The sequence below is a fragment of the Balaenoptera musculus genome, chromosome 4 (assembly GCF_009873245.2).
Source record: "Balaenoptera musculus isolate JJ_BM4_2016_0621 chromosome 4, mBalMus1.pri.v3, whole genome shotgun sequence".
Taxonomy (NCBI): domain Eukaryota; kingdom Metazoa; phylum Chordata; class Mammalia; order Artiodactyla; family Balaenopteridae; genus Balaenoptera; species Balaenoptera musculus.
Window position 1 is genome coordinate 79,248,867 of NC_045788.1, and position 22,583 is coordinate 79,271,449.

Genomic DNA, 22,583 nt, shown 5'->3' on the forward strand with positions numbered 1-22,583 from the left:
CAGATTTAATACAATCCCTATCAAAATACCCATAACATTTTTCACACAACTAGAACAAATAATCTTAAACTTTATATGGAACCACAAAAGACCCAGAATTGTCAAAGCAATCCTGAGGAAAAAGAACAAAACTGGAGACATACCCTTCCAGACCTCAAACTATTCTACAAAGCTACAGTAATCAAAACAGCATGGTATTGGCACAAAAACAGACATATAGATCAACAGAACAGAATAGAGAGCCCAGCAATAAACCCATGTACCTACGGTCAATTTATCTATGACAAAGGAGGCCAGAATATACAATGGAGAAAAGACAGTCTCTTCAACAAGTGGTACTGGGAAAGCTAGACAGCTAGCTACATGTAAATTAATGCAATTAGAACACTCCCTCAAACCATTTACAAAAATAAACTCAAAATGATTTAAAGACCTAAATATAAGACATGAAACCATAAAACTCCTAGAAGAGAACATAGGGAAAATATCCTCTGACATAAATTGTAGCAATATTTTCTTAGATCAGTCTCCTAAGGCAAAAGAAATAAAAGCAAAAATAAACAAATGGCACCTAATCCAACTTAAAAGATTTTGCACAGTAAAGCGAACCATCAACAAACTGAAAAAACCTACGGAATGGGAGAAAATATTTGCAAACAATGTGACCAACAAAGGGTTAATAACCAAAATATACAAACAGCTCACACAACTCAATATCAAAAACAAACAGGGACTTCCCTGGTGGCGCAGTGGTTAAGAATCCACCCGCCAATGCAGGGGACACGGGTTTGATCCCTGGTCCAGGGAAGATCCCACATGCCATGGAGCAACTAAGCCTGTGTGCCACAACTACTGAGCCTGCACTCTAGAGCCCACGAGCCACAACTACTGAGCCCATGTGCCACAACTACTGAAGCCCACGTGCCCTAAAGCCTGCATGCCACAACAACTGAGCCCACGTGCTGCAACTACCGAAGCCCGCACACTCTAGGGCCCGTGTGCCGCAACTACTGAGCCCACGTTCTACAACTACTGAAGCCCGCGCGCAAAGAGCCCATGTTCCACAACAAGAGAAGCCAACGCAGTGAGAAGCCTGCGCACCACAATGAAGAGTAACCCCTGCTCACTGCAAAGAGAGAAAGCCCGCATGCAGCAACGAAGACCCAAAGTGGCCATAAATAAATAAATAAATAAAAACAACCCAATCAAAAAATGGGCAGAAAACCTAAATAGACATTTTCCAAAGAAGACATACAGATAGCCAAGAAGCATATGAGAAACTGCTCAACATGACTAATTATTAAAGAAATGCAAATCAAAACCACCATGAGGTATCACCACACAGTGGTCAAAATGGCTATCATGAAAAAGTCTATAAATAATAAATTCCTAAGAGGGTGTGGAAAAAAGGGAACCCTCCTACACTGTTGGTGGGAATGTATAAATTGGTGCAGCCACTATGGAAAACAGTATGGAGGTTCCTTAAAAAATTAAAACTAGAGCTAACATATGATCCACTAATCCCACTCCTGGGTATATAGCTGTAAAAAATGAAAACTAATTTGAAAAGATACCTGCACCCCAATGTTCATAGCAGCAGTATTTACAACAGCCAAAATATGGAAGCAACCCAGTGCCCATCAGCAGATGATTGGCTTAAGAAAATGTGGTATATATTATATATATATACACACACACACACACACACACACACACACACACAATGACTATTACTCATCCATAGAAAAAGAATGAAATATTGCCATTTGCAGCAACATGTATGAATCTAGAGAATATTATACTTGGCAAAGTAAGTCAGACAAAGACAAATATTGTATGATATCACTTATATGGGGAATCTGAAAAATAATACAAATGAATCTACATACAAAACAGACTCACAGACATAGAGAATAAACTTATGGTTACCAAAGGGGAAAGGGAGGTGGGAGGGATAAATTAGGAGTATGGGATTAACAGATACAAACTACTATACATAAAATAGATAAGCAACAAGGATTTACTGTAAATTAAATATAAGAACCTACAATGGAAAATAATCTGAACTATATATATAAATAACTGAATTACTTTGCTGTATACCTGAAATTAACACAGTACTGTAAATCAACCATACTTCAAAGAAATTTATTAAAAAATAAATAAGTTGGCAACTTATTGATTGGCAGTTGATTTGAACACCAATCCTTTCGGCTCCCAGGCCTAATGTTATCAAAAGCCCATGAATTTAATGGGGGAAATTTTTCCATGGAAATCATGAAACAGCCCCTCAGCCAATTTACCCATATTGTAAAAATAATTCTAAGAAGCACAGGAAGTTGTCACAACAAAGTAATGGTGACGATGAGGAAGTGTTTCAAACCCCAAAATATGATGATTACTTTTTGGGAAAACTATAATAAATTGCAGATTCTGGGGGGAAAGAAAGGAGGAAAGAGCTCTTGATAAACCCAAGAAGTATTTTAAAATATTTTTGAAAGCTAGGAAAAATATATCATATTTAAAAGACTTTAATTAGCAGGGCAGTAGTGTAGCTACTAATCCATCAACAAATGTAGATTCAGGGAAGTGACGCAGTATTGTGGGCACTTCGAGTGAGACACTTGAGAGATACAAAGCATTAAAGTCAAGTTAAATGCAAAATGGTATATAAATGAGGTAAGATTTATAAAAGAATGGTGTTAACTCTAAAGTACTATACAAATGTAAGCAATCATTACACATTCCCAACACCAGGAAATGGCTACCCTAAAGATTCCCATCCAAAGGAGACCCTGGGATTCCCAGAGGAAATAACACGTGGTTAAAAGTAGGGTGACGAGGGCAAAACTGGAAAAAATCATGCTTTACTTATTATAATTATTGTAGTAGTAAATTCAATAATTCAAGTAATTCATAATAAATTACATAGCACCTAACATATGTACCAGCACTGGAATAAGTGCTGAGAAGGCTACAAAAATGTATAGAACAAGAACTTAAAGAACTCAGGGAACTTATGGTCCAGTAGAAGAGACAGAACATAAATGAACAATCAGGTCGTTAAAATAAACTGGGGCTTTACTGGCCCAAAGGACCTAGTGGACCTAGTTTATAAGCAACACTTTGATGGATAAGAATAAGCTTAAATAAAAAGAGAAACCTCAAAACAAAGATGAGATAAACTGGCCCTTCTTTACCTAGAATGCCAAATTTGGAGTTGCCCAGGGAATGGAAGCAGGAAGGTCATTCTCTTTGGGCATTTTATGCAGTTTGCATGCGGGAGTGTTGAGTGACTCTCCAAGTCAGAACGCCAGGAACAGGATTCAGGACGATTGCTTAAGGCTGTGCAAATTATCAGAAAAAGAGGGTGGAGAAGAGTCAGGTGTTCCCGCTCAGTGCTCTGAGATGCAGAGCGCACCTGCGGTCTCCGAGACACACCACCGCCCCCCCGCTCCCCGAGAGCGTCACCACCTGGGGGGCTTGGAGCTGCCCCCACCCAACAGAAGACGACCGCGGGCAAAGGATCCGTCCTGAGGCTCGTCTTTTGTCCGCCGCGCCCCCGGCCACGTCCCACCGTCTCAAAGCCCACCTGGCCCACGAGTCGGCAACTCAGGAGGGAGGTCTGGAGCCGCCCTTACCGTATAGGAAATCATATGTTCGATTGGCAGAGACTTTGCCCCAGGGCCCCGACCTCCCTCCGCACCGGGTTTGAGACACCTGCAGCTTGGCCTGGGGCTCTTCGATGGTCACTACGTGACTCATGGTGCCGGCTCTTCCCTGCGGCCAGCCAGGACCGACTACGGAGACCGAAATACTGTGTGTGCAGCGTAGCTATAGTAAACCCCCGCGAGGAACGAGGGCTGAGCGAGGACACACAGCTAGTCCAGAAGAGAGGGCGGCACAATCGCGTGAGAGAGGAGGAGCCGAGTGACAACCAGGAAGGGGCGGGGCGAGGAGCAGGAGAAGCGGGGCTGAGCGAAGTTACGGGCGGGGGCTCGTGAAGGGAGGGCGGGGCGGGGCGTGGTGGAGGAGGAGCCGAGTGATGACAAGGGAGGGGTGGGGCGAGGCGCAGGAGCATAAGGACCGGAAAGTGCGCAGAAGAGAGGAGCGTGAGGTGTGGCGGAAGAGGGAGGGAGAAAGGAGGAAAGAAGGGCAGGCCTGGGGAGGGGAGGGGAGGAGGGAAGGGAGAGGGACGGCCTCGCTTCCCACTTAACTGCCGTGACCAAGCCACGAGCATTTAGCCGTCCGCCAGGGTTAAGGCCAGGGGCCCGCAGGCTGGGGAAAAGGCTGCTGCTTGAATCCTGCAGCCATCGGCCAGTTACACTCCGTAGCCTCTTTCGGAAATGCCTGGGAAATCGCAGCACCTTCCAGAGTAGCTGGGGGTTTCATTTCGGACATCCCCTCTCCGCGGGGCTTGTTCGAGCTGAGGAATCCAAGCTCCTGAACGTCAGCCTTTGGCACACTGAGCTCTGGCCGTGAGTGTCAGCGTTTGGGGTGGGCTGGGTAGTTAGTAACTGTTGATTCGCATTCTGCTACCCTTTTCTGAGCCCTGGGCATTAAATCAGCTGAAGATGATGTGGTGTAGTAGGCACTGGCTCTGCTTTTTAAAACTATTATGGAAAATTTTTAACATAGGCAAAGTGAATCCACTTTTAGTAATGAACCCTCACTACCGTCACCAAGATTCAACAATTATCAACATTTGCCAATCTAGTTTCATCTATCGCCTACCCCCCTTTTTGCCTGAGTATTTTAAAACAAACCCAGACATTATTTTACCCTTAAATTAATCTGCATCTCAAAATGATACGGATTTTTAATTTAATCGCCATCTTAATTTAATCGCCATGTTTAACTTAATCAACATCTAACAAAATAATTCCTATGTATTTAATACTCAGTATGTATTCAGATGTCGCTGGTTGAGTCCAAGATGTCATTAAATAGTTGTTTTTTTCTGATCAAAAGATCCAAAAAAAGTCTTCACATTGCATTTTGGTATCTCTTAAGTCTTTTATGCTAGAACAGTGAATTTCTGATACCTTCAATAGTTTTCTTTATTACCTGGGATTCCTCTGTAAAAAGAACTTTCCCTCACCAACTTATTGGTTATCCTGAAATACAGGGATCATAGAGAAAAGTCTGCATGAATGCTGGATTCTTTCACTTTAGTTATCAAATTTCACAGAAATGAGTTGGTGCCCTAGCAACCTCCAATGTTAACCAATAAGATTTTCTTTGATTAGTATCATTATGAATGCATGCATTTGTACATATCAGATTCTTTTAATCCATTATGATCCTTATACTTTATGATGCTCAAATTATCCCATTTGGCTAGTGTCGCACATTAGAGTTAGCGTCTTTGTCTTTTTGATAAAATCCACAGACACTTCAATAAGCCTCCTGGCCTGCTATCCCTCTTTCCACACATACTCCTGGTTTTATTTTCTCTACTCCTGAACTTCTTGGGTTTTTTGCAAACCAGCCAGATATTTTGCCACTCAAACTGATTCCTTTCCCTAAAATGCCTTTTCCTGTTTATGCCCCTCAACTAATTTAGATATTCTTCCAGACTCAGTGCTAATTTTGCCACCTTTATGTGGTCTCCCAAATCACCCAAATAGACCAAGGCTTCTTTCTTTCTTCCTTCCAGTGCTGTAGTAGCACCAATGGCATTGACCACCTTGTATTAGTAATTGTTTGCAACTTTGCTGTCCACACCTGTGAGTTCATTGAGGGCACAGGCCTTTACATGTCATTTTGTATCTCTGAAGTACCTGGTACCTGAAAGCTTAACAAAATGATTCCTAAGTGAATAAATCCATCCATTTATAATATAAATTTACTGTCTACTATGAAATAGGTATTGAAGATCTAAGATAATTTGTACAGCTCACTGTATGATGGAGAAAACAGACTCAAAAACATGTAAAATACCGTGTTATAATGGCATGATAATATTTTTCTGTCTTCGGGCATAGCTACATTTCCCACTTTCTGTTCCTTCTTCCCAGAATGCTCCTCACCCCTACCCCCATCTTATCCCTGCTGACTCCTCATCATCTAAAGTCTCAGCTAGAATGTCCCATCCTCAGAAAGACTTTTCCTCACTCTATCAGATAAATTATCTGAAGTAGCCAACAGTCAGCCCCCTTGATAAGCATAATGGAAGACACTAACCAATAGAATATGTCAAATGTAGTGGTTTATATATGATGACGTGATTGTTTTACATAGACTGTAGTAACTCCATTTTGCTGGAGTTGCTCACTCTCTCCCTTGCTGGCTTTGAGGAAGCAAGTGACCATGTTTGGAAACCCCAAGCAGCAAGGAACTACAGGTAGCCTCCCAGAGATGAGGGTGGCCTCTGACCACAGCAAGTGAAAAACCAAATCCTTCAGTCCTACAACTGCAAGAAACTGAATTCTGCCAGCAACCTAAATGAGATTGAAAGCATATTTTTCCCCAGTAGAACCTCAGATGAGACCACAGTCTCAGCCAAAATCCTGATTGCGTCTTGAGACGCTAATCAGAGGAGCCACTTAAACCATTCCCAGATGCCTAAGTACAGAAGTGAGATAATAACAAATAAATGTGTATTACCACTAGGTTTGTGGAAATACTGTTGCGCAGCAAGAAATGACTAATATGCAATCTTTATGAAATTAAGTTGGAGAGGGGTGCTAGTTAATAATACAGGTTCATTAAAATCAAAGTTACACTTTGCAGGTTTGGGAGACAGTTCTCCATGGGTCTCTCATGCGTATGCTTGTCTTGCAAGGGGGTAGCTGTCTGCCCTTTCCTTTGTTTGTGTAGGAAACAACCTTGGACAATAGAAATAATGTCTATCTCTGGAGCAAGGGGCAGGTTTGCTTACAGCCTTAGAAGTCAGAGATCCTGTCTCCTTTTGAGCAAAGGGCAATCCTTCTTACTGCCCATTATTAAAGATTTGGGTTTCCTAAGCTTCCTTTTCTGTGTTGCAACATCTATGATGTCACCTGGCCTTCTTCACATCACCCTGTGGGAATTGGGGCTCAGGGAAGTGGTGCAGAAATTCTGATACTTGGTTGCTTCTGCTGTAAGTAATAAATGATCCTTCATCTCTGACTCAGCAGTTTGCTGGCTTCTATCAGCATTCGTGGAACTGTGGCAGGCAAACAGGGTAAATCTCAGACACTTCAGGGTTCTTGAAAAGCTATAGAGAATTTATGTACAGCACGTATTTATCTGCGGCAATTGGAAAGCATATTTTTTGCAGCGGCAGAAATGTAAATACTACACAAAGTTTCTGCTGAACCTATTAACTAGACAAGTGAGAATTCAAGCCTTGTAATTCTTCTCTCTCAGCATATGGTGTCACTCCTTCTCTACCAACTTCAACTACCCACCCTTACTTGATAAAGTCTCCATACCTGGGGTTAGTTAGGCATGAAAAATGGTTAAGAATACCTTTATCGTGGAGAGATTTTAGAAAGTATTTCCTTAGTTGTTGCTTGTTACATCACCAGGCCTGTCATCCCATCCACAGAATGCCTGCTTGGTACCACCTGTAGCTATGGTACTACGGTATGTGTCCCCATAGAACCATACAATAACAGATTCACTGTACTATGAAAAAGTCCATTACAATCACCATTGCAACTCTTGCTGCCTACAAATTTAGCAATTATAGCAACAGCAAAGAGTGCCAGAGGCTTAAAAGTAAAGTATTGCTGGTTAAAATTGGAATTGGGAAGTAAGAACTTGATATAAACTAACCTCCGAGTTGCCTACGTAAACAGCAGGTTGAATCCAATCTTTCATTATTTAGTCTCCATGGCTACCTACTCTAAATTTAATCTCTAATTACAGGTCTCTCAAACTGCTGTGTTTTTCTTGGGGGAGTGAGTTATTGAGATTTTTTCCTGGGGTAGAATGGGAAACATTAAATTACAATATTTTATACTCCTTTTTCTTTAACTAAGGCCATCCCATAAGTATAAAGGCATTTAGGCTGTGTAAGAAAAGTAAAGCATGGTGTTAATGTAAAGATCAATAATTGATCTGAACACTTACTTATTCATAAATTAAAAGGCAGAAGAAAATATAACCCATGTGTGTGGGTTAGCTGTACCATTCTGAAACGAGAGGAGAGTTAAATAGCTGGATATAAATGACTATTTCACTTTGGAAAGGAGTATCCTTTGGTCTTTTATTCAAGGGCAGAAGAATATTCTGTCCCAAAGAAGTGCTTGTTGAAGAGTTTAAGACCCACAGTGCTCAGGGAGGAAAACAAGGGCTTGTTTATATCTTGAACACAGCAAGTTAAAGGAAGTGTGGGTGGGTTTTTTGGTCTATAATCTGTGTCTACAGTTTATCACAATTCATTAACTCCCTAAACTCTCTTGGATATTTCTCATTTCTTCCTTGTTCATTTCGTAGACACAAAAGTTCAGTTGCCCAATTAAATACAGAACAATGATTAATTTTAAAATAATATTCACCTTTCATTTAGACAAATTAAGTGAGATAGTAGATAGACCACGGACCTTAGAGGGAGAAGATGTGGAGACTCAGGGCTGTCACTTACAAGTTACGTGACCTTGAACAAATCATGTCCATCTATGAACCTCAATATTCTCAGCTATAAATGTAGATAACACAGTCAACTGTTACTGAACCCAAGTTCATGTGCCAGATGCACAGGGAGGCCAAACAAACTGAAACATTGGAGTTTGGAGCAGAGAAATGTTTATTACAGGGGCCAAGCAAAGAGAATGAGCAGCTCATGCTCAAAAGACCTGAACCTCCCCCATGGGTTTCAGGGAAGAGTTTTTAAAGGCAAATTTGCGGGGAGAGCCACAGGGTGTGTGACTTTCTTCTGAATGGTTGGTGGTGAGGTAACAGGGTGGTGTTCCAAGAATCTTAATCATCAGCCGTCTGGTTCCAACCAGTCTGGGGTCCCATGTGCTTGTGCTCAGGCTGAAGTTACCATCCTCCACCTGGGTGGGGGCCTTAGTTCCTGTAATGGGACTCAGATCTGTATCAGGTTGTTATGTATATCCTTTTAGGAGGAACTAGGAGTCTTGTGACCCTATTGTTCTAATCACTAACTATCTGAATGTGTACTTTGGGACTCAGGGAAAGTCTAGGAGGCTGAAGCCTTTTTCCTATAAACAAGAAACAAGGGACCTAGAAAGGCTTTTGTACCTGGGAGGGCCCCAAAGGGTCCCTGCTTGGTTTCACAACTACTGTGAAGATTAAATGATGGTTCACAAACTCAACAGTCCTACATATATGGAAGGTATTGCAGTTGAAGATTATGTTGTCATTTCAACTGATTATTCATTCTAAGTGAGCACATTCTAAAAAATCTGGGTTCTCTGTGAAGAATTATCAGTTCCAGGGACTTCCCTGGTTGTCCAGTGGGTAAGACTCCACGCTCCCAATGCAGGGGGCCCAGGTTCGATCCCTGGTCGGGGAACTAGATCCCGCATGCATGCCGCAACTGAAGATCCTGCATGCCGCAACGAAGATCCCACATGCTGCAGCTAAGACCCAGCACAGCCAAAATAAATAAATAAATAAATATTTTTTAAAGTGATGAAAAGAAGAATTATTAGTGCCAATATGAGTTATTGGACAGTACTAAAAGGGAAAATCAGTCCAAACAACATTTTCTTTTGTATTTGTTTTTGTTTGTTTCTCTGCTTATTTAAGGGAGATCTTTCTGTGGAAAAAAGTGCTTCCAGATTCTTGGCAGCAACAGGGCAAACTAAAGCTTTGGGGGAATAATTTGTCTGAGTAAAAAGCAGTTATGCTGTGTCTCATGTGCTAACTACTGTTGGGGGCCCAAAATGAGTATGACAAGATGACCACACATCTTCTAGAAAGTCACAGTACCTCTTTATGACAAAATGATTGTTTTTACTTAGAAGCAAGGAAGTGGCTTAACCCTTAGAATAAAATTTTCCACACCACCTAAAAGTGTAGTTTCTTTGTTCCACACCACCTAAAAGTGTAGTGAAAGAGGACATTTTAAATTCCATTTAATTAAATTCCATTTCTACCCCATAAAGCAGTGTTTTCCAAACTGCATAGAGCAGGATGCAACCAGCATAGTTGTCCTTGGTCTTCAGGTGCAGGACTTAATTGTCCTCCTCTGTGCATGACACATGATCATCATTGCTCCCTGCAAGGGTACTTTAGTTGCATTTATCTTTATTCTCTGCCCCCACTTGCCTCTCCTTATAGGCAACCATTCTGTTTAAATAAGCAAATCATTTCACACATGTGTTCGTACACGTATTTTTGTTTTTGCAACCTTCTTTAAATATATGCAAATAGTACTGGGCTATGTATCTATTCTCTTTCTTTTTTTCACTACCCATGCTATTTTTAAAATGTGTGCATTTTACTATGTGGGTATGTTGTCAATTTCTTCTAGTTTGGACCCTGTACTCCACATTTCCCTATCTACCTCCCCAGTGATGAATGCCCAGATTGCCTCCAGTTCCCTGCTACATAAATATGCTGTGACAGTGATCCCCATAACATGTTCCCTTATGGACTTGCTGGGAAGTTCTTTGGAATATAGATCCAGGAATAGAACTGCTGAGTCATAGGATATGCACCTATTCTTAAATTAACTGGATACTGCCTAACTGCCTTCCAAAATGGCAGGACCAGTCTCCATACCCAAGGATTCCTGCATACTCATCAGTACTTGGCATTATCCAAGTACTAATCTAATTTCAATCTAATGGGTGTAAATGATACCTCATTGTTGTTTTATTTTCCATTTTTATGATTAGTACTCTTGGAACAGCCCTTTTTGTGAGTGCTGACCTTGGATTTTCTCTTCTACATATTCTACATATTCTCCTGTGTTAAATAGGCAGAGAAACAAACAAAAAAATTTGCTTGAGTATTTTTGCTTCTATATATTGTCTGTTCATATCTCTTCTCCATTCTTCTATTGAGGTTGCTGTTCTCTTATTGTTACTAAGTTCCATAAGTATTCTAGACATTAATCCCATGTTGGATTTAGATATTTCAGATATCTTTTACCAGTTCGTCATCTATTTGTTAACTTTGTTTACAGTGTCTGTTAAAAGACACTGAGGCATATTAAAATTTTTAAGAGTTTAATTGAGGAAAAATTGATTCCAATCAGGAAGCGCCAAACCAGAAGTGGTTAGGAAAACTTCAACAGGAGCTCCGGGAGAGGATTTTATAGAAAAAAGGTGGAAGAAAAGTAAGGAAATTAATTATTGACTGGCTACAGCTTAAAGCCTAGTTAGCTGCTTGTGACTGGTTTCCTTTAGCATTTTTTTTTTTTTTTACCTGTCCTTTAGCATTTTTTTAACCTTGAGGCATTTATAGGCTTAAATTTTGGTTTGCTTATGTAGGTCGCCATGTCATTAGCGCCACATCAGTCTAATGGCCTCCTTATTTTGTTACAGATCCCCAAGAGGTCGGTGACCCCTCAATGGGTCCTTTGCCTGGAGTTGCAAATGCCAATCAGATGAACCCGGGTTTGGTATAGCAGAGCAGAAACTTTATTCATTGATCAAGGAATGGTGAAGAGAGAGTTTGTGTTCTAAATATACCTTCTCCCCCAGGGGAGGGGAGTAAAGGAATTTTAAGTGGTTAGGAGGCAGGGACATAATCAAGGCTCTAGGAAATGGGGGGAGATTTTCAGGGGCACGTGCAGTCTTCCACACTTCTTTGCACACTGCATGGATTGTGCCTAGCAAAGTGCAAGTTTCCCCCCTGGGTGGAGATTTTAGCATAGTAATGAAGCAAAGGTAACTTTTGGACACTGCCAGGTTTCATCTGCGCAGAAACATTTCTGTGGTCAAGTCAGAGCCGGTTCAGGTTGGTTGACCACTGCACGTTTCTGGAAGCACAGCTGTAAAACATCTTTGACAAATACCCGGTGCTTTGAAATAAGCAAAGAGATAAATCAAGGCAAGGATCCTTTAGCTCTTAGAGGCAGATATGGGTAACAGTTTATATAATTCAGCATGTCCTTTGTAAATCCTCAAGCCTTTATTTTCATGTAATTAACTTCATCAATTTTTTTACTTACAATTTGTTCTTTTGAAATGTCATCAAACAGGTTGTTCCGCACCCCTTGGTATAATCTCCTCTATCTTCTATTAATTTCTTAGTTTGACCTTTCACATCTAGATGTGGAATTTAATTTTTTCCGGTTTATTTTCTTTTCCCCATTGATTTGTTGAGCTGTGTTTATTGCATACTACATTTCCAAGCGATGTCGACGTTGCCTGTTCAAGAAGCACTCTTTGAGTAGCAAGATAACTGAACAATGGGAGTGAACAGCTAGTTGAAATAATAGTGGATAAGGGTGACTTCAGGAGAATGTAAGGGCAGGATGTTGTATTATTAAACATATCAATGCAGACTGAAGTAAAAATCATGCTAATTAGTAGTTTTCAGATGACGAAATGGGGATGGTCTTAGTATCTTCGAAAATACACACATAGAAATTACTCCTACAGGGCACCAGTTCACAGACACTCCTAAGGATTCCCTGAGCTAAATCTCTGAAATACAGAAACAAACCTCGGTTAGGTGATACTGAAAGTTTGATTACCCAAAATATCTATCCCTAGGCAGCTATTTTACGAACGCCTGGAAGTCCTGCTCTAAAAAATAAGTTCATTCTTTCTCCAACAGTTCTCTGCAGAAAAAACCGCAACGGTATGGGCATTATATTGCAAATAACGTAGGCACCAGTTTACTTATCTACTTAGGTAGATAGGTGTTAACTGAATTTGAGAAATGACGAGGAAAAAGCATTTTTCTAACCGGTATATTTGCCCTGTGACTGGACAAGTCATACTGAAATCAAATCAGTTGGAGAGGAAGCTATAAATACCAACTAGCTGAGGATTTAAAGCGTGTGGGGTGAGGTATGAGTAGCAGAGAATTTTTTTTTTTTTCAAGACTTGTGAATTGGATTGTTCAAATTGAAGTGGGGTGGAGAGGACAATAAAAAGGCAGATAATGCTGAGCATAAAATACTGGGAACTAATCTGATATTCAAGAGGAACTGGCTTTCGCTAGTGGTTTCTCTTGTTTGGCGTGGACAAGTCATTTCACCTTCTCGGGCTTCGGTTTTCGACATTCGTGGTGGGTGTAGGGTTGAGATATCTCCGAGTAACCTTCCTACTTTCATCCTTTGTGGGTCCTCCCCAAGTTGACTTACAAACTCGCAGCACTTTCATCTCGCCTCTCTGCGCCTGCGCCGAAGAGGCGCTCTCGCGTTAATGGCTTCATTTTGCCTCTTCTGCGCACGCGCCTTTTTCCCTTTTTAATCCTTTCTTCTCCTTCCCCCCACCCCCAATTGTCAGAGGGAGGGAGGACTTCCTGTTCTTTTCACAGCGACTACCGGAAGTGATTGCGGGTAATCGGCGGCGTTTGCGGAGGCTGGAGAGTTTAGGGTGTCTGTACTAGTTGCTGCTTTTGGCGCGAAAAATGCCGGGTCTGGCGGCCGCAAGCCCTGCCCCATCTGAGTCGCAGGAGAAGAAGCCTCTGAAGCCCTGCTGCGCCTGCCCGGAGACCAAGAAGGCGCGCGATGCGTGGTCAGTGCGCAGCCAGGGAGGGGGCGGCCGGCAGGCTCCGCGCGCTGCGTTCGGGCGCCTCTGCCCGGCGTGGAGCTGGTCGTGGCCCTCGCTTTGTCGTGCGGCGCTCTTGAGGGTTGTAGAGCCCGGTAGGCTTCGCAGTCAGCTGTCTGTAAACTGAGCCCGTAGCTCAGGCTGGGGAAACATGAGGGGATTGGCGAGAGATCGGATTGACCCGGGCTCGCTTCGTCCGTTCCTTCTTTACTGCAAAGGGTTTCTGAGCATCTGTTATAGGTCAAGCACTGCCTTAGGTCCGAAGACGTAGAAATGGGTAAAGATGCTGCTTGATTTAAAGGAGCTTAAAGTTAATGGAACATTAAAGTTAATGATTGCTGTACCAGGTTTGGCAGTGTTAAAGAGTAAGTTTTCTGGTAATTTCTCCCAAAATTTAGACATAGTAGGACACAGGACAGGGTACGTTTCTTAACAGTAGGGAAGATCCCCTTAACCCCACCCCTTTTAGATAGATGATTTAAAAATCAACCAGGCTATGACATAGGTGACATTATAGTGTTGAGAATAGTACATCTACAATACCATCAACCCGCAAAAGGTTTTGTTTGTTATTATTGTATACAGCTATTGTATACAGCAAGGACCCCCAACCGGGCTGCACAGCGAGCCATGGGTGAGTGAAGCTTCATCTGCCGCCCCCCAGCTCCCCATTGCTCTCATTACAGCCTGAACCATTCCCCCATCACTTGCATTACAGCTTGAACCAACACCTACCCACCCCCCCACCCCGACCCTGTGGAAAAATTGTCTTCCACAAAACTGATCCCTGGTGCCAAAAAGGTTGGGGACCGCTGGTATACAGCCTCTATTGTGGAACAAATCTCATAAGAAATCTTCAGATAATGTGAATATACACCTCTCCCTCCAGCCCCTTTTTGTCCTCACATAGAAAGTAAAGAGATCATAAGTGGCATAGTGGGGGAATAAAGTTGTAGGAGTTCAGTGCTTTTTATTAATACTCAGTACTTTGCAAATAATACTGTGAAGGTAGAATTGAAAGACTACTATGATCGGTAACTATACTTACTTTAACAGTAAGTACTTATTGAACCTTCAGATATTATTGTATTATGATTAAGAATCTGGGATCCGGTGTCAGGGTTTGAATTCTGGTCCACCAACCAGCTTTGTGACCTTGAGCAAATTATTTAACATGTCTGCCTCATATCTGTATAATGGTCCTAATAAAAGTATCTGCCTCCAGGATTACTGTGCTATAAGCCACATCAAGTGCCTAGCACAGTATTTACAGCATTCAGTAAACGATCAGGGAGGGCTAGCTATGATTTTCATAAGGAGCTTGCTATCCCAAGCAGACAGCCCTTAAAGTTATCGAAGGATACGTAGGATTTAGAAGGAAGGAGAACCTACCTTTCTTTAAATTACTTCTGCATCAATTACCTCTGACTGCTATGGCTTCTCCCCAAATATCTAGAGTCAGGAGTCAATTTTTTTTTTGTAGTTGAATTTGGCTTAACTTGATTCTTTGCTAAAATTACATTTTCAGGCCCTTAGAAATAAAGCTGTGTGGTCCTAGTCTTTCCTTTGTGAATTTTACAAGTAAAAAGTTCTTTGATCATCATGAGTGGGGCTCATCAGGCTGCTCTTGGCAGCCAAATGTTTTTTGCTCTTTGTGTTGGGTGTCTTGTGGTTAGAAGTAGATTTACTTAGGTGTATTTGAACGTAGAGCAGGATCAAAAATTTAATTCCTCTGGGATAGGCAAAAAATTAAGCTCTTCTTTCTGTCCATTTAACGTTAACTTTTTATTCAGTTTATTTCATTATAGAGCGGTATTATTCCTTGGATATTGTCTAGAGGCAATATTTAATATGCATAATTATTTCTTCTAATCAGATTCCTCCATGCCCCCCCCCCAAAACTAGTTATCTGTGGGACATTTTCATGGGCAAGGAAGTATCACAAGAGCCAATAAAACAAAGCCATTTGGTATAATAGCATTTTTTAAAACTCCAGTTGTATTCAGTGAGATCCGTGTTCGGCCTCACTCCCCATCACTGTCTTGCATGCTTATTTACCACTAATGTGCTTAGTGCCTACTTTGTTAGATAACAAGTACATTTTGTTTTATAGCATCATTGAGAAAGGAGAAGAGAACTGTGGACACCTAATTGAGGCCCACAAGGAATGCATGAGAGCCCTGGGATTTAAGATATGAAATGGTGAGCATGCTACTGTCTTATTGGGAAGGTAATACATAGGCTGATTGCTTCAAACTTGTGTATTGCTTTACAGATTTAGCGATCATTGGGCAACATTCTCTCTGAAAGGTAGTTCACCTGGTTAATCTAACATGCCTAAGTATCACTGGAAAGATAACGTCTCAGTTTCTAGTGTATGGAGTAAATGATGCTAATAAATTGAGAGGGGTGGGACTTCCCTGGCTGTCCGGTGGTTAAGACTCCACGCTTCCACTGCAGGGGACTTGGGTTTGATCTCTGGTTTGGTAGGGATCCTGCATGATGCGTGGTGCAGCCAAAAAAAAAAAAAAAACTTAGAGGTGTTTGGTGGATTTGGGAAGGGGAGAATTAAGCTTTCAAGAAAGGGCTTGGCAAAAGCCTTTAGAGTTATGTTAGAGACAGAGGAATCACGGCTTAGGAAGTTCAAAATATTCACTTGTCTGACTTAAAAGGGAAGTGTTCTCTATTTTTTGTTTCTAATCTTGTGAGTTTTTAGGAAGTGTTTTTAAATACGGAGTAGGCAGCTCATGGAAGCATTGCTTTCTGCAAAACAGAAATGGAATCGTTGCTGTTTCTTTTGTACCATGCTTTATTCTAATAAAACTAAAACCTCAGACCATTATTTGAAGAACTTTGAATTCAAATTTTAATGCTGAAAGTGACCTTAAGTGATGTGTATACAACAATACCACAAATAAATTATCTCCTTTTGTTTGGAACCTCTTCCTTCAGATAGCAACTTGACTTACTCCCTCACTTCAGATCTCTCTTCAGATCTGTTTTCAAGCCTCCTAATTGGAGAGGCTTTCCCTCAACATTCCATCTAAAATAGCATCCGTTCCCCATTACTCTATCCTGGCACTGTCCAGTAGAACTTTCTGTGATAATGAAAACGTTCTGTGCCTGCACTCTACAGTATGGTAGCCACTAGCCATATGTGGCTGTGGAGCCCTTGAAATGTGGCTAGTAAAGCTGAGGAACTGAATTTTTTGTGTGTTTGTTTTTTTATTTTAATAGCCACATGTGGCTAGTGGCTGGGCTACACCATTGCCTGCGTATTTTGTATTTATTAATCATCCGAATTGCTTTACTTCAATTAGAATGTAAGTTCTGAGACAGAAATTTTCTATTTACTCACTGGCATATCTCCAGGACCAGTAACAGTGCCTGGCACATAATAGGTGCTCAATAGAGGATTGTTAAATAAATCAACAAATGAGGAAACTAAGGCCTATAGATATGAAGTGACTTCCTATAGGCAGGGTCAGAACTGGAACCTCTGTCTCCAGAGGCTCCCTCTGCTTGGTGCCCTTACTCCCCCATAAGATCCACACCACACCACCACTTATAACTTAATAATAGCTGAGAGATAATGCCAAAGCTACATACCAGTGTAGGAGTAATAGAGAGCCTGGCTTCTTTCCCTTTCACCTCTTTCCTGCCTCTTTGGAATTTTACATGTGGCCAGTCTTCCTCACTGAGCTGTGAAAAAGGAGGGATAAAGAACCTGTCCTCAGCTGATAAGAAGTATCACTGTGTAGTGGAAAACAGTCTAGGCTGGAAGTCCTGAGGCTTAACTTGGCTCTCCTGTTCTCTAGCTTAGCATGTGTTTTACTTTAGCTACATCTATATTCATCAAGACATTAATCCTATCTGGATTTCACTTTTTTCATTTATAAAAAGAGAACCATAATATATTTTGTGATTTTACACATGGTATGATATCTGTGTATACAAGATATACTTAAGTGCTGTTAAGATTAGATGGTTATTTAAAGAAATCCCATGGTGAATCATTTTGTAAAATAAGTAAATATCGGGCTTCCCTGGTGGCGCAGTGGTTGGGAGTCTGCCTGCCAATGCGGAGAATACGGGTTCGAGCCCTGGTCTGGGAAGATCCCACATGCCGCGGAGCAGCTGGGCCCGTGAGCCACAATTACTGAGCCTGCGCGTCTGGAGCCTGTGCTCCGCAACAAGAGAGGCCGCGATAGTGAGAGGCCCGCGCACCGCGATGAAGAATGGCCCCCACTTGCCACAACTAGAGAAAGCCCTCGCACAGAAACGAAGACCCAACACAGCCATAAAAATAAATAAATAAATAAACCCAAAGTTAAAAAAAAAATTAAAAAAAAAAAAAAAAAATAAGTAAATATGGTTGTGGGGAGCTATTCTTAAAAAGCATAACTACTGATTATTTCAAAAACATGAAATCTCAACATTTGTACATGATTTCCTTGTTCCTAATCTAACTTTCTTCCTAGTCAGTTTTGTTAGCTGTTGCTTAGGGTTAAGCCTGCCTGGATAAAAAGGGTGATTTTTAAAAATGCTAATTTTTAGGAGCATCAGAAGTCTCTTGGACTTCATGTGGACCTCACAGGTGATAGAATTATTGCTATAACTAGCATATATTCACGAGGACCAGACGATATCATGGTTTTCTATGTTATTGGGACAGAGAGTAAGAGTGATTCCTGTGTACTTCATTTGTGTGTAAAAGAAAATGCAAGAGCTTTGGGCTTAGAAGACCTGACCTTTAACTGATTGTACGATCTTGGGCAAGTCCTTAACTTTCTGAACCTTAGTTTTCTCATGTGTAAAGGAGAGAGAACAGTACATGACCAAACTACTTCATTAGAGTCATTATGATGATTAAATGATATATGTGTGAATAGGCTTTGTAAACTGTCAAAGGGAAACCAGAACAGAAGAGCCATATCTTGGAAGTCATGGATAGCAGACATTCTATTGAGGTCTGTTTAATATATGTCCTGATTATTTTTGAATCCTGGTTACAAAAAGAATCTGAATCCACATAGGGCCTTTCTAAGAATTTAAAATAATCATTTTTAAATTTTCAGTATAATACTACTTTTGGAGGAGGAACAGGTGTTTGGATCTGCATTGGTCCCAGGTGTCCTATTTCCCTGGCCCCCATGGGGAAATGGAAGGACAGTGAAGTCAAAAAAAGACTTGCTCAAGTTAAGAGTGGATAGGTGGTGGCATTAAAACTAGAATCTACGTCTTTCTTACTCTCCAAATCTCAAGCACTTTATACTTCACTCCCTGCACTTAATGAGATTTTATTCCAACATATTCATTTTTAGGATTACACATAGTCTTGAACTTCAATCCTAAAACTTTATTTTGAATGCTAATTACAAAGACCTGTTGTTGAAATGCATAGGTGTATATAACTCAGTAACCAGGTCAGTGACTGTAGGGTAAAATCCAGTGCTACTGTCTGCACTGTTACAAGATAAACTTAACTAAATTGGTATTTCTTAGACTATTAGACCACATTTTTCCGAGGATAGCTTCAAAAGAAAAATATTTTGCAATCTTAGATATTCCCAGTAATGATCATGAAACTTCCTTAATTCGAAAACCTTTGTAGATTTTAATGTTATTTTCTAAATAAGATAGATCTTAATTGTACCTTGAATCCAGTAAACTGGACTTAGTATGAAAGTAAGTGTACCTTTATAATCACCCGAGGAATGTTTTCCAAAATTCACAAGCCTGAGCCCTGATCTGTACATGTTGACTCAGAAGCTCCTAGATAATTTTCAAGTGTCCTCCTCTTTAAGAACCACTGGCTTAAGCTGAAGACATAGTAGGGATAGTACTAAATATAAATTGTCTAAAGATTTAATAGCAGCAAAGGCAGAGACTTGAAAACTACTCCTAAGGAAAAACAGGGTGTGATGGTGGTGATTCTAGTCACTTCTAGCTTTTGACTGCTTCTTTTACTGAAAGAGAAACTAGAGGAACCTAAAACCTGCTTAGAAATGTAAAGAGGAAATGGCAGCTGGTATCTTTCTGCCTTTAGGAGCCAGGAGGAACCTAGAGAATCCAGCTCGGGGGCTAAAATCATTGAAAGAAATTAAAGGACCGTCACTGAGTGGTGGTGATACTCAGTATTTATTAAGCTTAACTGAACTTAATAGTTCACACACGCAAAACGCACACAGAGACAACTGATGATGTATGAAAATATGATCCTGAGAGTCAAGAAAAAGGGTCATTTCTGCTATTTGAACATTTATTCATTCAATAGATATCTATTGTTTAAAACTCTAGAAAATGCCAAGATGAGAAGACACAGGGTCTCTTCTGTCAAGGACTTTATACCCAGAGGCTTTCAGTGGGTAGCCCCTCCTGATGTATAGTAGCCGGTAACAAAAGCGGTAGCAATGCTATATAGACTGCTATCTGTTGAAATGTTGAGTGGCTTCATTTTTGCTTATCTTTAAGTGTATTCTTCCTTTGAGCCTTAGAAAAGAGAGAGTTTATATATTTACATTGTTGTTAAGGCTTATCTTCTTTTCTAAACCAAATGCAGGGAATAGCAAGGTGAGGGAAGCGCTTGAATTAGACTTGAAGAGTTGGCTAGCCCAAATCACTCAGTTACCTTTATGGCATTGTTCCTGTCTTCTGGGATAGGGGGTGGGGGTGGGGGTGGGGGTGGCGTGGCTGCCAGCTGTCTGGAGAGAAGCCTGGTACACCAGCAACCCCATCCTCTGCTGCTCTCCCTTTTTGATCTTTCCAAATTCATTTCAGAAGTGTTACCCTTACTTTGCCCTTGGGATTGAGTAACTTTCCACAGGAAATGCCTGTGTACAGAGCTGACCTGCCTTCCACTTCATGGATCTTTGCCAAACACTTGAGTCAGAACGGAGGGGGCTACAGGTCTCTTCTCTTTAGTATCTGCAAAAGTAAACTCCCTTAGTCTTTTGTGGAAGATGTTTTTGAGAAAATAAATAAATGTGTAGTTTTTACTTCAACAAAGACTTTAAAGGTTAAACCTTGTAATGGATTAAACAGTTTCCGTGATGTTTTTATTTAAACAGAACTAGAATTTTAACATGTGGATCTTTTATTTCATGACTGGTTTAGAATAATTGTGGCAGTTAGTTAATAGTCCTCAGCTGAGGCACTCATTTCTAGCATCTTAATTCCCTGACTCCATAGGTCTGACATGATGCTTGAAACCTGACTTTCTAAAATACATCTTTTTCTGCAGGTGGTCTGCTCTGGGAATGAATAATTCCTGAAAAATGAAGAAGATTTAATAACTTTGGGAGCTCTTTGATGAACATTGATAAATTAAAAAGTATTTATAACTTATTAAAAAAAAAAGAATATCCCTGGTCAAAAGTCTTCAGGTGTGTTTCTTTTTGTGTTCCTCACATGGCGTTTATGTATTTATTTTTCTTAAAGAATACCTGTGGCCATAATTCAAAAAGAGTTATGTACCACAATGTTCATTGCAGTTCTGTTTACAATAGCCAGGACATGGAAGCAACCTAAGTGTCCATCAACAGACGAATGGATAAAGAAGATGTGGTACATATATACAATGGAATATTACTCAGCCATAAAAAGAAATGAAATTGAGTTATTTCTAGTGAGATGGATGGACCTAGAGACTGTCATACAGAGTGAAGTAAGTCAGAAAGAGAAACATAAATACCATATGCTAACATATATGGAATCTTAAAAAAAACAAAAGGTTCTGAAGAACCTAGGGGCAGGATGGGAATAAAGACGCAGATGTAGAGAATGGACTTGGGGACACGGGGAGGGGGAAGGGTAAGCTGGGACGAAGTGAGAGAGTAGCATGGACTTACATATACTACCAAAATAGATAGCTAGTGGGAAGCAGCCGCATAGCACAGGGAGATCAGCTCGGTGCTCTGCGACCACCTAGAGGGGTGGGATAGGGAGGGTGGGAGGGAGACGCAAGAACGAGGAGATATGAGGATATATGTATATGTATAGCTGATTCACTTTGTTATAAAGCAGAAACTAACATACCATGGTAAAGCAATTATATTCCAATAAAGACATTAAAAAAAAAAATACCTGTGGGTTCCTCATCTGTGGATTCGACCAAACTTAGATCAAAAATATTGGGAGGGGGGGCTTGCCTGGTCGCGCAGTGGTTGAGAATCTGCCTGCCAATGCAGGGGACACGGGTTCGAGCCCTGGTCTGGGAAGATCCCACATGCTGCGGAGCAACTAGGCCCATGAGCCACAACTACTGAGCCTGCGCGTCTGGAGCCTGTGCTCCGCAACAGGAGAGGCCGCCACAGTGAGAGGCCCGCGCACCGCGATGAAGAGTGGCCCCCGCTCGCCACAACTGGAGAAAGCCCTCGCACAGAAACGAAGACCCAACACAGCCAAAAATAAATAAATAAATAAATTTAAGAAATTCTCCCCTCAATTAAAAAAATATATATATATATTGGGGGGTGGGGGGTGGGGGTGGGTGAATTCCAGTAAAACTTGAGTTTGCTGCTTTTTCAACTATTTACATAGTATTTACAACTGTTTACATTGTATTTACAAGTATTTGCATAACATTTACATTTTATTATGTATTGTAAGTGATCAGGAGATGATTTAAAGTATATAGGAGGTATAAAGTATATAGGAGGTATAAAGTATATAGGAGGATATGCTTAAGTTATATAGAAAAACTACACCATTTTATCAATATATAAGGGACTTGAGCAAATGCAGAGTTCAGTATCCACAGGGGTCCTGGAACCAATCGCCCAGGATCCTGAGGGATGACTGTGGTATAAACAAATCTTGTAATACAAGCCCTGTGGTCCTATTAGCTGCTTATGAGCTAATGAGACAATTGGTCATATTCTGTCTTCAAGTAAATGGAGCTTTAGATCTCAACAACAAAAGACACTGAGAAACATAAATAAGTGAATATGT

General features: G+C 40.9%; 2 protein-coding genes across 5 annotated transcripts in view; one reads left to right on the plus strand and one right to left on the minus strand.

The window, feature by feature from the left end:
- The window catches only part of CFAP91 (cilia and flagella associated protein 91), a 145,797-nt gene extending 141,934 nt beyond the window's left edge, over positions 1-3,863 (minus strand). For 2 of the 4 annotated variants that reach the window (XM_036849510.1, XM_036849511.1), the window contains exon 1: positions 3,642-3,863. In XM_036849510.1, coding sequence (XP_036705405.1) covers positions 3,642-3,765 — 124 coding nt within the window. In that variant the 5' untranslated portion in view covers positions 3,766-3,863. Of the gene's footprint in view, positions 1-3,200; positions 3,274-3,641 lie in introns of those variants that run through there. The other 2 variants (XM_036849513.1, XM_036849512.1) reach the window with 2 other exon arrangements.
- A 9,502-nt stretch (positions 3,864-13,365) lies between these two features.
- On the plus strand, positions 13,366-21,011 carry LOC118894894 (cytochrome c oxidase copper chaperone). The gene is made up of 3 exons (XM_036851602.1): positions 13,366-13,598; positions 15,745-15,833; positions 20,875-21,011. The coding sequence occupies exons 1-2, from the start codon at positions 13,492-13,494 to the stop codon at positions 15,827-15,829; spliced, it is 192 nt and encodes a 63-aa protein (XP_036707497.1). The 5' UTR covers positions 13,366-13,491; the 3' UTR covers positions 15,830-15,833; positions 20,875-21,011.
- The last annotated feature ends 1,572 nt before the right edge of the window (positions 21,012-22,583 follow it).

What these genes read in the sequence shown, in the direction of transcription:
- LOC118894894 (XM_036851602.1), top strand. Translation starts at nt 13,492, where the DNA reads ATGCCGGGTCTGGCGGCCGCAAGCCCTGCCCCATCTGAGTCGCAGGAG. An exon ending in AAGAAGGCGCGCGATGCGTG is followed by an intron (nt 13,599 to 15,744) that starts GTCAGTGCGCAG and finishes TTTGTTTTATAG; the next exon opens with CATCATTGAGAAAGGAGAAG.